Below are 14,692 nucleotides of genomic sequence, written 5' to 3' on the forward strand. Positions count from 1 at the left end.
ACCTTCAGCTGCCTGAAGGGATACTGGGGCACCCCTACCACCCACCTCAAGGTCTCCAAGGCCAACATCCCCCAGGTTATCATTGCAGGCTGTGTGCTGCATAACATCTGTGAGGCCTGGGGGGAGCTGTTCCATGAAGCGTGGACACAGGAGGCATGGCAGGAAAAGGATGCCTGGAAGTGGGAGCACAAGCTGTGGTGGCAGCAACAGCAATGGCCCCTGCCCCACCAGGGCCCTGGGTGAGCTGCACACCCAGCAGTGGGGGCCAGCACACCATGTCATGTGTGAGAGGCCCTGACAGACCACCTCCTCCTGCACCCCCCATTGTAGGCCCCTTGGGTGGCCAGCCACAGACCCCAGGCCCAGCATGCACCCCCAGTACCATGCTCACTGCATAGTTTTCAGCAAAAGTTTTTATTTCCCTCCACATACACAGACCCCATTCCACCCTCCCTCCCCAAACACAGACTCCACCACCAGCCCCACCCCCAATAAATCACCCTCTTCCTTGTGCAAACACTACGTACATTGTGCTCTGTGTGCCCTCCTGGGGTGGGGGACAGTGGTGTGGAGGTGTCTACGGGGTGGATCCTGGGGACCAAGGACAGAGGCTGGGCAACGGGTGGCACAAAGGTGACCACCAGGCCCAGGATGGTGTCCAGCACCCATCAGTCCTCCTCTGTGGCCTCCACTGCTCTGGCCACCATGATGGCCTGCCACTCCTAGGCCTCCAACATCCTTTTGAGGAGGGCAATGTGCCTCTCCTTGAGGGCCAGGAGCCTCTCCTGGAATGCCTGGTCCTCCCAATCCCTGTCCTGCTTGCGCGAGATGTCCTCAGCGTGCTAGAACTGCAAGTCCGCATGCTTCTCCTCCACCACAGTGACCAACGGTCCAGCAGCAGGGTCTGGTTTTGCATCCGCCACTGTCAGAGGCAGTGCATATAGAGAGCCCCAGCTGAGTGTGGCAGTAACCCTGAGTGTCCAGCTAGTGCCTCTCCCCCACATGCAGCTTCTGGACCTGCAGAGTTAGGAGAAAGAAGCAGTTTGTGAGAGTTTGCAACATTTCAGAGATAACATGCACTATACCAGGGGGCTTTGTACTGCCCAGCCTCAGATGGGGGTTGTGCACACAGAGGTGCTCAGGGACCATGCTGTCAGCCGGGTAGCCTCTGCCACTGGCTGAGCCTGCCATCCCTGCTCCCTCCACAGGGGCAGGCAGCCCGCTTAGTCCTTGCCACAGGCAACCTGCCTTCCCCGTTCCCTTCCCAAGCTGGGTCAGGGCTTGCTCCTGGCAAGGAACAGGGGCAGGGACGGAGGCTTCTGGCTCCAGGTGTGCAGCCCAGGGGGGAGCAGGAGAGCTGGTGCATGCCCAGGTGGCCATGTTGCTGCCCTTTCCCCCAGCCCCCTTCCCTGTGCAGGGCTTACCAGATGGGCATGGCAGGCATCCCTAGTGGCCCAGATCTGTCCCCACAGGCAGTGATGATGTGCAGCTCTGACTGGTGCCTTAGGGTGCAAGGGCACAGCACATAGCTCCCCAAGCAGTGGCTCTCTCCAGGGAGGAGCTGGAGCTTATCACAGTGGATGGTGCCATCCCTGAGGTATCCTTCTGGGTGGGACTATGCACCCAGAGCTGGTGTGGCAGCTCCTGGCCCAGACAAGTCAGCTGACAGGGGAGGCACATGATCAGAAAGGGGCAGGGCTTGAGTGAAATCTAAGCCAGAGCCAGAAAGAAGGCAGTCAGTCTAGCCCTGCAAGCTACAGGGGAAGGAGCTCTAGGGCAGGGAGGCTAAAAGGGACTGCCTGGCTGAGGAGAGAGGCCCCGAGACCAGCAAGCTAGATGCCTGTAGTCTACAGGGAAATGAGGCCCAGTATGGGAGACAGCCTGGGGGTTCAAACTGAGAGTGAACGTTTATGTTGAGATCCAGTATGGGGAATAGTTTTCTGTTGTAGCCAGAGGGCTTTCTGCATTGTGTTGTGGTATAAACTGGTAGTCTGGGCAGGGACTGTGAGGGATGGTTGTTGGAGGCCCCATTAGTGCCTTAGGAGTATGTGATCACCTTGAACCCAGCCAAGGGCAGGCTCAAGGCACAGCAGGACAGAGTGTGAGGCCACAGAGCCCAGAGTAGGACAGAATGTGGGACCAGGGGGGTCTGAGAGCCCAAGGAGGGGCAGAGTGGGGAACTAGGGAGTCTGAGGGACTAGGGGACCTGGTAGACTGGGGCCAGGGGCCTAGTGCCCGAGAGGACAAGACTACAGCTGGTGCCTAGAAGCCAGGTTCAGTATAGTGGACTTGGGCTAGAAGGCCCAGCTAGAGAAAAGGGGTGGAGGCCAAGAAGGCTGAAGCTCCAATGGGAGAGTGACAGTGCACCTGTGAGGCAAGAGGTGTGGCGTAGGGGCAGATAGAGCCCTGCAATAAACCCTGTAGGCAAGCAAGGTCAAGAGAGTTGACCACTGGATAAAAGAACATCTTAGGCTTGCAAGTCTCTGAAGCAGGCCTCCCTTTCATGAAGTTTCCAACAAGATATGGCAGGCAAGAAGGCAAGGTGAGACCTTGAGAGAAAGTGCAGAGAGAGAGCCTAGCAGGGATGAGGGGGCCTATATGAGGCATCAGAACAGCCCTCAGGCACCTAACCTGTCACAAGAGAACAAAGGGAGGCAAACTGGGTGAAGGAGCAATTTGTGCAGGCAGGAGGCAAACAGGAACCAAAATAAGTTGCTACCAGGAAGGGGCCATGCTACTGTATGTGCCAGAGCCAAAGAGTCCCCTTGCTGTCTTGAGCAGGGGTGGGCAATTATTTTAGCTAAAGAGATGCTTATCAAGTTTTGATGGGCTGTTGAAGGCTGCAAGGGTAGTCCTGCCCCTTGACAGGTGCTCCACCCCCTGGTCACGATCTTGGGACCAGAAGTCCCACCCCCTAACCCCTGACCTGACCTTTGCCACCAGAAGTCCCTCCCCTCACCCCTGGAAGTACTCTATTTGGGAAGGGGGTTTGCCATCCTGGAACTGGAAAAAAAAATGATATACTAAAAATCAAACATCCACAATAACACATTTTAATTTTATTTAAAAAACATTTTTGTCCTGATTTGTGTGTTTGTGTTATGTATATAGAGGCGATTGCATAATAGCTAACAATTAACTCTCATATATTGCAGGGGGTGTGGAGGGGTGTGGGTTTGTGCATGTGTGTATGTGGGGGGTTGGGGCATGTGTGGATGTGCGTAGGTGGGTATGGGAGGTTTGTGGGGATACGTGTGTGTCTGTGGGGGGGGTGGGATGTGCTTGGGGTGTGTGTGCATACAGTGCGCAGGGATCCCCCTAGAGGCACGTGTGTATGTGGGGGATGTGGGGGAGGGTGTGGATGGGTGCAGTGTTTTGTGGTGTGTGTGATTGTGTGTGGGGGAGGGTGTGGTTGTTGGGTTTGCGGCGGGGAGGGGTTGTGGGTATGGTGAGGTGTGTATGGGACCCCCCACATGTTCCCCCCAGCCGGTCAGCCTGCACCCCCGCCCCACAACAGCCCAGAGCTCTCGCCAGCAGTGTGCAGCCCCAGCCCACCCCACGTCCACTCCAGACTCACCCTGGCAGGAGTGGATCAACGGGAACCTGTTCCACAGCCCCAACCCAGTGCGCCCCGTGCCTGCTCTGGACTTGCCTGCTCATGCTAAACAGTGGCAGCAGCAATGCCAGGTGGGCAGAAATTGTTGCTCAGTGCATGGGAAAAGAAGCCCCTCCCTCTCGCCACTGCCCAGCACTCCCTACTACAGCTGCCCAGAGCCCATACAAGGGTGTCCTGAGTATGCTCTGCGCTGTCAACGCTGCCCTTCTGGGCAGCCCCAAGGCAGCAGTGATGGCAATGGAGCCACAGGGCAGCCTGGGTGTGGGCTCTGGGCAACTGTAACAGGGAGTGCCAGGCAGCAGTGAGGGGGAGAGTTGCTGCTTAACATGAGCAAGTGAGTCTGGAGCAGGTGTGGAGCGTGCCGGTTTGGGGTTGTGGCTTGGGTCCCCACCAGTACCTCAGAGCTGGGGCCAGTGGTGGTGGCAGATGGAAGAAGCTGCCACTGCCTGATCTGCCTAGAAAGGTAGTCCATCTGCAGAGCTGCCCCAGCGCCACTATATGCCCAGGGGGCAGCAGGACATACCATGGTCAGACAGTGCCTGGGCTAGGCAGAACCAGGGGACCCACCACAGGTCAGATAAAGCCCCTTTGCAGGCCAGATCCAGCTCGTGGGCAGTATTTTGCCTACCCCTGGGCTAAGGGTCCCCTTGCTATCTTGAGAAGGGCTTGTGCCCACAACAGAGAGTCTGTTTGCAGGAACCTAGCTAGTCATTTGTCCAGTGAGAACAGCCACATGTAGTGAAGCCCTAGCTTCAGCACAGCTACTTAACAGATCTGAGACCTTCCATCTTACACAGAGAACTTTGATGTTGGGCTCAGCCCCATATGGTTTTCTTGGACTCCCAGCATCCTACTTCATTTTATATGCATCTAACAGCAAGATCTGCTATAGTCTGTTGTAAAGGGAACCAGGCAAGAAATGGGAGAGAGCCAGTTAAGTAGGAGTGTTGCCAGCAAAAGCCAGTTATCAGCAGCCTACAACCTGTAACTCAGAGTGTAACCATGAGAAAGACTCATCTATTGGGTCACTAAAAACAGCAGTCCTGGAACTGAGACAATTCCAGGGTGTATAAAGAGAAGCAGTTCAGGCATCAACATTTTGGGAGCTTCAGCTGCTTCTGTGGTCTTGGATGTGGATAACTGGTCAGACAGTCAGGCCCTGGGGTAAATCGGCAGCATGATTATCCCAATTTTATAAGAACTTGAAAAGAACTCAAGATTTCATTTCATCCAACTCCAGTTCAAGGCAGGACCATCCCTATCCAAACCATCCCATACAGGTGCTTGTCTAAACTATTCCTAAAACTACACAATAACCCTGCTGGCTCCAAACACCAAGAACACCCTAACCTGCCATACTTAAAGCAGGGGAATGAGAACACTGTCAGTGTCCTGCTTCTGCAAGGGTTGTTAAAATATGCTCCAGAGATTCAAGAGGAAAGGTCATGCCCCCTGCTACAGGGAAAGGCAAAATCTCTGCAGTCCATTCTGATCTGACTGTGGGATAAATTTCTTTCCTGTTCCCAAATGTGGTGGTTGGTATGACCCTGAATGGAGGAGCAAGATCCTTTAACCAGGGACCTTTGGGTTTTATTTCCAGCAGGAGCCTCAGCATGCTGGCTGTCTGCCTTTCCTCCTCCAGATGCTTGCACATGCACACACGCACACACACATACATGCACACGGATCACTGGGAGATGAATAGAGCTATGCTCCAGTAACTTCCCAGGTATTGAAGTCAAAGTAACTGATCTATAATGTCCTGGGTCCTCCTTTTGGCCTTTTTTCAGAGGGGCAGTGCATTGGCCCCTTTTCAGTCCTCTGGTACCTCACCTTACCTTCCATGATTTTGTAAATATTATTGACATGGGCTCCAAGATCTTCTCTGTCAGCTCCTTTGGTATCCTGGCATGAAGTTCATCAAGCCCTGCTGATTTCAATTCACTTAGACCCAGAGCTTTCCCACTGTTTTTGTTACCTCATCCCTCAGCTTGTCTCCTTTCTTGTCAAATAATTCTTATTAGCTGTCTGGTTGCAACTTTTTTTGTGCAAAGACTGGGGCAAAGTAGCTGCTGAGCAGCTCAGCTTTCTTTGCATCATCTGTTAAGAACACAGCCTGGCTATTTAACAGTGGACCCACAGCTCTGTCTTTCTTTCATGGACAACATTCTAATAGCACCTCTTCTTGTCTTTAGCTTTCTTTACCAGGTGAAGCTCATTTTTTACTTTTGCCTCCCTGATTTTGTCTTTCCTGGTATGCTTTTTTGATAATCTGCCTATCCTTCCATTCAGCAGCATAACTAGGGAGAGGTGCCCAGGGCAGCCACCCCAGGTGCTGACTTGGTGTGGAGTAAAAAAAACCCACTGCTACTGTAGCCATGAAGTTGTGCTGGTGACACAGGAGGTAGCCAGAAGTGTCGCAGCTTCCCTGGGCACCCAGCTGTGTTGTCATGCCTCTGCTTCCATTGTCTATATGCTTTTCTTTTGATTTGAGGAATCTTAGAAGCTCCTAGAGGCAGGACATGTTCTGGCCATGTCAAAAGGTAGTGTTATTACATGTGCAGGCTTCAAAGTTCTTTTTCTTAGCATGCTAACACATGTTCTGTCTTGGGAAGATGTGCTGTGTAGTGATATTGTGACACAAAGCTCCAAGCAGAGGGAGCTGTGGGCGCAGAAGAAAAATTTATTTCCACTTCGCTCTCTGTTTGGAAACTATTCTTAAGACAAAGATGCTACTTGGAACTAGGTATGGGGTCAAGATTCCTAGAGGAAGAAATCACTGTGTGTGTTGTTTGAACATCTCTATTCCAGGACCCATGTATGTATTTGTAAATAAAAAAAAAAGTTTTAAATATATCCATACTATATACCCAATTATTTTTCTTCCAACAGGAAGCCAACCTACAGGGTCCTGGAGATACTGGAAGAGGAGCAACAATGTAAATACAACTGATAAAATGTAGTTCCTAGATCCTCCAATAGCTCATAAGGTTGACGGGTTTTAAGCTTTTTTTTTTTTTAGCCTGTTAGTTTAGTGGTGTGCTTGAACTATCATTTCAGTTTTAAAGGTGGTTTTCAAAAATAGTGAAATTTGTGGAAGGATGAGCTTAAAATAGAGTTGCTGTTAGCAATTACTCTAATATTTAGTAGGTAGAATCAGAAAACAAAACGTCATCATATTTATTGACACGATTCAACAGAGCGTATAGCTCCAAAACAAAAGATAGCTTCGAGTCGTCTTGCTGCAGCTAGGATGGTAAAAGGATCCAAAGCATCCCACAATTGCCTAAAATACATTTGGGCAAAAATATGTTTCTGTATATCTTCAGTGCATATATCATTGTTTATTCACTACCCCACTGATGTTCACTGGCATGGACAGCTCCAGACAAAGTAAGCAAGTTTAAAAAATAAGCAGAAAGTTTTTAGGGTTAACAACTGAGGTTTTATTTATTCTTATAACAACAGAGGAGAGGCTGCTTTACTGATTCACATTGAGAATTTTGTTGGCAAAAAAGAAAATAATACCCAGTGTTATTTCTTAGCCTATTTTAGAGTCCTAGCAAAAAGCATTCCTCTGTAACAGCAGCAAATATCTATTGATCAACTATTGATCCATCTATCCAACTGCTACACCTAAGTGCAAGAAAGAATTTGAATAATTGCTCATTGTATTTGGCTGCAGTTTGCAACCCAGGGGTAAGCATGTGTAATCCAGTCAAAGGGGCTCCTGGGACAGACAGTAAAAGGCCTTTCCATTAGATTTGGGGGCAGCAGGTTACACCTTGGGGCTGTTTAAGAATTCCAATATCAACAAACAGCTGCACAGCCAGAAACCCTGTACTCATCATAAGCTCCAAACCTGCTTCAATTCCAGAGAAAAATTCTACCCCACCTTGGGAAGGCCAAAGGAAGTGACTGGTTTTGAGCACTACAGTGGGGTGATGATAGGAAGCAGACCCCTGCTGCTCTCTGAGTGACTGACAATCAATTCCAACATGAGCAGCACTATCTAGTACCTGCCCCAAGACATGTTACAAGGAAGGAAACCCCTAGTTCTACACAGCACAGACCAAAGTTTGGTCAAGGAACCCATCTGAATGGAATCCTGCTCCCTAGGATACTCTGATTCATTGGTGGAAACCCCATGTTCCCACTGAGCAGCTTTATAGACACACCCCCTTTGCTGCAGTTCACCATATTCTCACTGGCCCAAGGAAAGCCTGGAGCATTTACACCCATTGGTGTAAATGGGTGCATAACCTCAGCCACTGCATTCAGGAGACCTCCAGCCTACCTCCTCTCAGAAGGGCTCTGAAACATGAAAGCCACATGCTGCTTGCCTTTTTAAAAATTATTTTTAAACAGGATTTTAGAACAAGCTGCTCTCACCTGTGCTAGAAACTAAGTAGGGAGAAATCTGGGATTGGCTCCCACCTCAGCATTTCACAAGTAGGCAAAAATAGCACTGCTGAGCCTGGCTTGGCATGGAAGAATGCCCTCTTCTCAATGGAGTGCTTCCCTCCCACACCTCCAAGCACAAGAGCAAATGCTGACCTAGTCATCTCTTGTTACCAATCAAGTGTCCACTCCTCTCATCTCCTCTCAAGACCAAGCCTGGGGTCTACCAGGCCAAAGAAGTAATGCTTGGTGCAATCCAAAGCTGGCACTCAGCCACTTCTGTAGCTCTCTGATCCAAGGTCAGGAGTGTCAGTGCAAGATATGCCTTCTTCTCCTAGCCACCTTTGGAACTTGGTCAGAAAAGAGATAGAATGATGTAGGAGTGTCATCTGTTTATATGGCAGAAGATGCAGGAGAAATGAATGGACACGAGAAAGCCAACCCCCAGCCTGTCACACACCATTTGTCTTCAGACATAGACTTCATAGATTTTACAGACATTAGGGATGGAAGGAACTTCACGGGATCATCGAGGCCAGCCCCCTGCCATGGGCAGGAAGTCTGGTGGGGACAAATGATCCCAGCAAGATAAACATCCAAATACTTTTTGAAAGAGTCCAGAGTAGGTGCTTGCACCACCTCTGGGGAGACTCTGGGCATTTGGACAGTAAATAAGTTTTCCCTTCCGTCCAGTCTAAATTGGCCTTCCAGGAGTTTGTGGCTGTTAGACCTTGTTAACCCTTGGGGGAGCCTGGTGAACAACTGTTCTCCCAGATCCTGATGCAACCCCTCTTATATAGGCTGCCACCAAGTCACCCCTGAGCCTTCTCTTCTCCAGGCTAAGGAGTCCCATGTCCCTCAGCCCCTCCTTGTAAGGCTTCTCTCTTGGCCTTTGATCATACGGGTGGCTCTCCTTTCGACTCTCAAGCTTATCCATGCCCCTCCTGAGGTGGGGGGCCCAATACTGGATGCAGTACTCCAGCTGCAATATCACTAAGGCTGAGTAAGGCGGGAGGATGATGGCTCTGGTTTTGTTTGAGATGCAGCGGTGGATGCATTCCAGAGTTTGATTTGCTTTGATAGCCACGACATCCCATTGGTGGCTCACGTCCATCTTGTGGCCAGTCAAGACCCCCAAGCTGTTCTGTTGCTACTCAGAATCAGTGCATGCATCAGTCCTACACTCTGAATCAGCTGCCTGTCTGCAACCTCCACATGGTCTTATAACCCTGATGCTGACTGCATGGGGCTAATGCCCAGCTGCAAAGGGAGAGTCACCCTAATACAGGAAGCATGGCCAATTCATTCCCACCTGGGCCACTGCAGCAGCACATACTACCAGAACATACAATTCCCTGGCTTCCAAGCACTGCAGGGGGATGATAATGGGATGCCACTGCCCACCCTGTCCAGTGCTCTCCACAGAGGGCTTCTCTCATCGGGAAGTTCCTCTGTATCATTTCACTGCATGTCAACTGTAAACCAGGTTCCAGATGATCAGAATGGTGGAGTGCTTCCATATGCTGGGCAGGATGGGGCATGCCTATGCCATAGGCCAGGTATCCCTGTAGTGGCTGAGGTATCCTGGCACCCCAAACCAGCTTTTCTCTTATTCCACTGAGGACTGGAAACCCCATTAGTCAGTCAGTGAATCCATATAAGGGCAGCTGAGTAAGGCTGGCACAGACACCAAGCTTGCTCTCAGTGCTTGTGATGCACCACTGGAAGAGCCCTGAGCTTTTCCTTGCCTCAAGACTCTCTGGTCCTTATCCCCACAAAATCATCTCCTGTGTTGATGCTGATGCCAGCCCCATGACACCCCGGCAGAAGGATTACTCTGAAGCAAGTACTGCAACAACAGCAACAACGATGATGGAAATCTAAGTGAAGGGAACTAGTCAGGCCTCAGCTGAAGTACTGTGTCCAGTTCTGAGTGTCGCACTTGAAGAGGGATGTGGAGAATCTGGAGAGGGTCCAGAGGAGGGCCACTCGTATGATTAGTGGCCTCTGTACAAAACCCTATGAGGGGAGGTTGAGAGATCTGGATCTCTTCAGCCTTCATAAGAGATGTCTGAGGGGAGACCTTGTAGCAGCCTATAAGTTTATCAGGGGAGGATAACAGAGAGTTGGAGATGTGCTATTTACCCTAGCAGTAGCTAGGAATAATGGGTACAAACTAGTGGAGAGCAGATTCAGGTTAGACATTAGGAAGACATTTTTCACAGTAAGAGTGGCAAGAATCTGGAACAGGCTGCCAAGAGAGGTGATACTATCACCTAACTTGGAGGTCTTCAAGAGGAGGCTAGATAGGCACCTGGCTAGGGTCATCTGACCACGGTCCTTTTTCTGCCTGGGGCAGGGGGTCAGACACGATGATCCTTCGGGGTCCCTTCCGACTACAATCTATGAATAAAGGCTTGGATAATGTGCAGAATCTCCCAAGTGGCGCTCCCTTACCCCCCTGCTGTCTCTGATGGCATGGAACATAGTCCCAGGAGAGCCAGTCGCTCACACCATCCCTTCAATGAAACTAGTGTCCAAGTGCACAATCAGCATGCGCAGGAAGGACATCTCCTTACGGGTGTTTTCAAAGATGACCCGGGGGTCGTCAGACTGGCAGCGCAGGCAGTTGGGGGCCATCACCATGGCCAAATTATTGACATCCATCTTCGTTTTGCCCACATTATATGGCTGAGCAAAAATCTGTGGTAGAAGAAGGACAGTCAGCCAGAACAATGGCAAAAGTGTGAGGCTATTAAGGCTTGGGCCTACACCTCACCCCCTGGACCCTGTAAAAGCTGGGGGGAGGTGCAGAGACTATACCCTTCTGATATTGTATCCCCAGTATCTCCATGCTCAGAAAGGGAAGACTGTCTGTTCTTGGATGGGTACCACAGCAGTGGTCAGAGGACTTAACATGGTGGATCTACAGCCCTGTTCACTCTTAAGGCAAACTGAAAATTAACACAGCCTGCAACTCCAATAAGGGGAAAAAAGACTAAGTCAGGAGCTTGTCAGCCCAGAATGCAGACCAAAGGCTCTAGTACACAAATGTCTGAGTGACTCAGCTATAACCAGAAGGGCTTTCTTCATACCTCTGGGCTTCAATCCCTGTACATGGGGCAGGGTCACTAAGCCTGCTTACCTGCAGGAAGTGTATGAGGTAATACAGGACGAATTTGTTGAGATCTGGCAAAAACTGTACCACTGTCACAGCAGCATCAGGGTTCTCATAGCTGCCAATGCACTCTTCGTAGAACCGCTGTGGTATCAGGGGTTCCTCCAGCTCCCGATACCACAGCTTCAGCAGGGAGGCTAGGGAAAAAGGGAAAGGCATGAGAAACGCTATGATAGTGTGGATTTCCTCAAAAGGAAAATTTGCTCAGGGCACTTTTTAAGAGTAAAATGGGATCATTACTGCCCCACTGTTGTCAGCTCTCCTGCTTTAACTCTTGCAATATTAGATGTTCTTCCTGAAGCCTCAGCTTCTGGAGTCAGAAGGCTGCACGACAATCTCAGCTTTCAAATAAAAAGAAGTTTTGGGGCCTCCTGCTTGCAGTAAAGAGCTTGTAAATTGTGACCTGAGTCAGACCCATAAGGCTCAGAAGGCAGAAAAAAGAGGAAGAGAATCTGACATTTATTGTGTTTAAGTCAATCACATGATTCTTGGGGTCTGATTTACGGTTTTTGAATGTTTGGAATAGACAATACTGTTGACCACACGTACATTTTAATTTTGTGTTTTATTTGAATGGTGGTGTTCTGTTCTTCAGAGGAAACTGTACCACCAACTGATTCATCTCCAACAGCTCAGTGCTCCTATCTTCTCACCCTATCGAAACTGATTAACTCCAAGATGGGATGGCTGGAACCAGAAATTGGATTTGGCTTTTAGAAGCATTACTGCAGGTGGTCTCTGAATACAGTATAAAATGCTGTTTACAAGGAGAGCTCTGGTAAACTAACCTGAGAACAGTGTTGTTTATTCATTCCTACACAACTGCATTTCTCTTATACTATCCACACTACCCTTCTCTACATTTTAATCTGATCTGGCCCATACACACATGGATATGGAGTCCTCATACCTGGTATACTGGGGTCACTACAATTGCTGGGAATGCTCCATTGATCCACTTGCAGTTTCAATGCATTGACTTCATCAATGTCACCAGGTACTCTGAAAACAAAACCAGAAAGATAGCAATAACACTTAAGAATCTAAACACACTATAGACCAACCTACCTTACAGCAGGCCCCAGTCACAATGGCTAAGTGTTACTAGTGGGAGTCTGCATGCAGGTTTCCTAGCAGTTGTGCTATCTTATGAGGTCCTCAGCCAGTTCTCATAAGCAAAATAGTCCCTAGATAATAAATTAGTCAAAGAATATACACACAACACGAGCCCTTCTGCCCGGTCCCAGGCACTCAAGGAGGATGCACTAGTGCTGGCTCTGGCTCCAAGCACAGCATCCTAGCCTCCCCTTGTAGTAGACAGCTGCAGTCACTGCTTGCTTCCTCTTTTCAAACTGGCCCTTCAGCCTTCTCTCTCAGCCTCTGCCTCTAGTGATTTTAATCTCCCAACATTATCAAAAGGCCCACCCCTGAATACCCTTAGCAGGGATGTCTGCCCCTTCTTAAGGGGATAAAACACCCTATTACAGAGTCTTGCAGAGAAGAGTTAGCATGTTAGTGGCCAGTACAGAAAGCATTACTCCTGAAGAATATGCTGTTTATTATCAAAGGCAGTGCCAGATGATCTCTGTAGGAATGCCTGTCTCAGCTCCATTAGCTCTACCTCTCTCTTAGCTGGAGATACTATTTTCTTGATATTGTACTTCTCAGCAACAAGTTAAATCTGGGGATAAGAAGCACTAGGGAATGCAGCTCTCACAGGAAACCAGAAACTATAAAAGATGTTGTCAGACAGGTCAGGCTTTCAACTGGTTATCTTAAATGGTGGTTCAACCACATATCTGAAACTCTTCCTCAGATAAGAAAAAGATAATTTATCTTTTAACCTCTTCACACATCTAATTTCATTCACTCTCACAGAAAAACCTCTAATGAGAGTGATTTAACACTGGTTGTCCCCAGGTTATTTTTCTCCTGGAGTGGTCATTTTTATCCTGGCTGAGAAAGCCTGAACATCTGTATACTCGTGATTGCTCCAGAGAGAGCAGTGAATCTCTCAGGAGAAAATGAATGTCTGTACAAGGCCACATTTACACGGGAGTTGAATTTTTCACGTCCTATTCACCACCAGGAAGGAAGCTACCTTCATTTTAGTGATTTTTTTTCTACTTGTAACTACCTGTAATATTTGTAGATTATTTAACATGGCTCTGCAATTTTCTTATGTACAAGCTGCTTGTGGAGATTTCACACATGGTAATTAACAGTAACATCTTTCAAAGTATTCACTACGGTAAGTGAACAAAGGCATCAAGCCCACAGTTAGAGCCACTGTGCTAAGGTCACTGCTAGAGACAGAAAGGGTATTTAAGGTATAGACATACAAACTATCTATCATAAAATAAAAGGGGAATAAATTTACAATGTGTCAGCTGCTCCATGGTTACTGCTTGTGTGTGCACTCTTACTCACAGGTCTTTCATTATGAGTTAAGCTACCACAGCTTAGCTTTCATTTACCAGGGGTTAGAGCATGCAAACAGACAGTTACTGGGCACGTCTTCATAAGATGTTTTACCACGCAGTAGACTGAGCAGTAAAGCAGCACCGCTTACACATGCAGGGAGTTACTGCGCAGTCACTTAGTCTACTGCACAGTTAATTTGCTACCTGCATCTGCAAGTGGCAAATTAACCGTGCCATAGTTACAGTGCAGTAGCGTATGTGTAGATTCTGACCAGGAGCAAATTTGCTCCCGGTCAGCCCCACCAACAGGGGGCCACCGTTGGGCTAGCCCCAGGGCCACAGGACTTGGAACTTCTTCAGCCCTGGGGCTGAGGCAACTCTTTTCCTGCCCCAGCCTGGCCTTTAAAACTCTGCATTGACCCTGTGGCCTGTGCCACTTGCTGCCTGCCTGTGGCCACTGGGTCTCGCAGCAGTGGCCCTGAGCCAACTGCAGCAGCAACCCCGACCCAGCTGCAGCTGCCTGCCCAAACCCCAGTGCTAGCCCCCAGACCAGCCCCATTGCCTGCCTGCCCGTCCTGCACTGTTTCCTAGTGCTGTGTGCTGCAGCCACCTACCCAGGCCCAGCAGCACCCAGGCTCTTGCCTGCAGCTAGAGGGCTGTCGAGACAGCCATTCTGACATCATCCTCTATGTCACACATCACCTCCCAGGGGCCTAACTGTTCCCAAGATGAGACTGCAGACCTTGTTGCACTGTGGGCAAAGGCTGAGGTCTAGAGCTAGTTCATCTGGGGCGGGTGCTCCAGTGCCTACATCTATGAGGGCTTGGTGGCCTGCATGCGGGAGCATGGGCATGACTGGTTGGCACACCACTGCTACATAAAGGTCAAGGCCTTGTAGGAACCATAGGCGGTGGAAGTGGGGGCTAGTGGGGCTTAGCTGAGGCAGAGTTCCAGAAGACACAGACATTATGAACACTGCCAGTCCAGCTGGTGCTCGTGCTGGTGAAGGCACTTTGGTGGTCGACGATGGCCTGCAGCACAACAGCTACCTGCTGGCTGTAGTAGGGGTGGTCG

At 49.5% G+C, this 14,692-nt stretch overlaps 1 protein-coding gene across 9 annotated transcripts in view; it reads right to left on the bottom strand.

The window, feature by feature from the left end:
• Positions 1 to 436: 436 nt before the first annotated feature.
• LOC102559106 (rho GTPase-activating protein 39) overlaps positions 437 to 14,692 on the bottom strand; it is a 166,808-nt gene continuing 152,552 nt past the window's right edge. For 3 of the 9 annotated variants that reach the window (XM_014598382.3, XM_019485577.2, XM_019485576.2), the window contains 4 exons: positions 12,106 to 12,197; positions 11,163 to 11,332; positions 10,597 to 10,720; positions 437 to 1,017 (listed from right to left, as the gene is read on the bottom strand). In XM_014598382.3, coding sequence (XP_014453868.3) covers positions 926 to 1,017; positions 10,597 to 10,720; positions 11,163 to 11,332; positions 12,106 to 12,197 — 478 coding nt within the window. In that variant the 3' untranslated portion in view covers positions 437 to 925. Of the gene's footprint in view, positions 1,018 to 7,038; positions 10,721 to 11,162; positions 11,333 to 12,105; positions 12,198 to 14,692 lie in introns of those variants that run through there. The other 6 variants (XM_019485581.2, XM_019485583.2, XR_002089741.2 and 3 more) reach the window with 5 other exon arrangements.

Source organism: Alligator mississippiensis, chromosome 9 (assembly GCF_030867095.1).
Source record: "Alligator mississippiensis isolate rAllMis1 chromosome 9, rAllMis1, whole genome shotgun sequence".
NCBI classification, from domain to species: domain Eukaryota; kingdom Metazoa; phylum Chordata; order Crocodylia; family Alligatoridae; genus Alligator; species Alligator mississippiensis.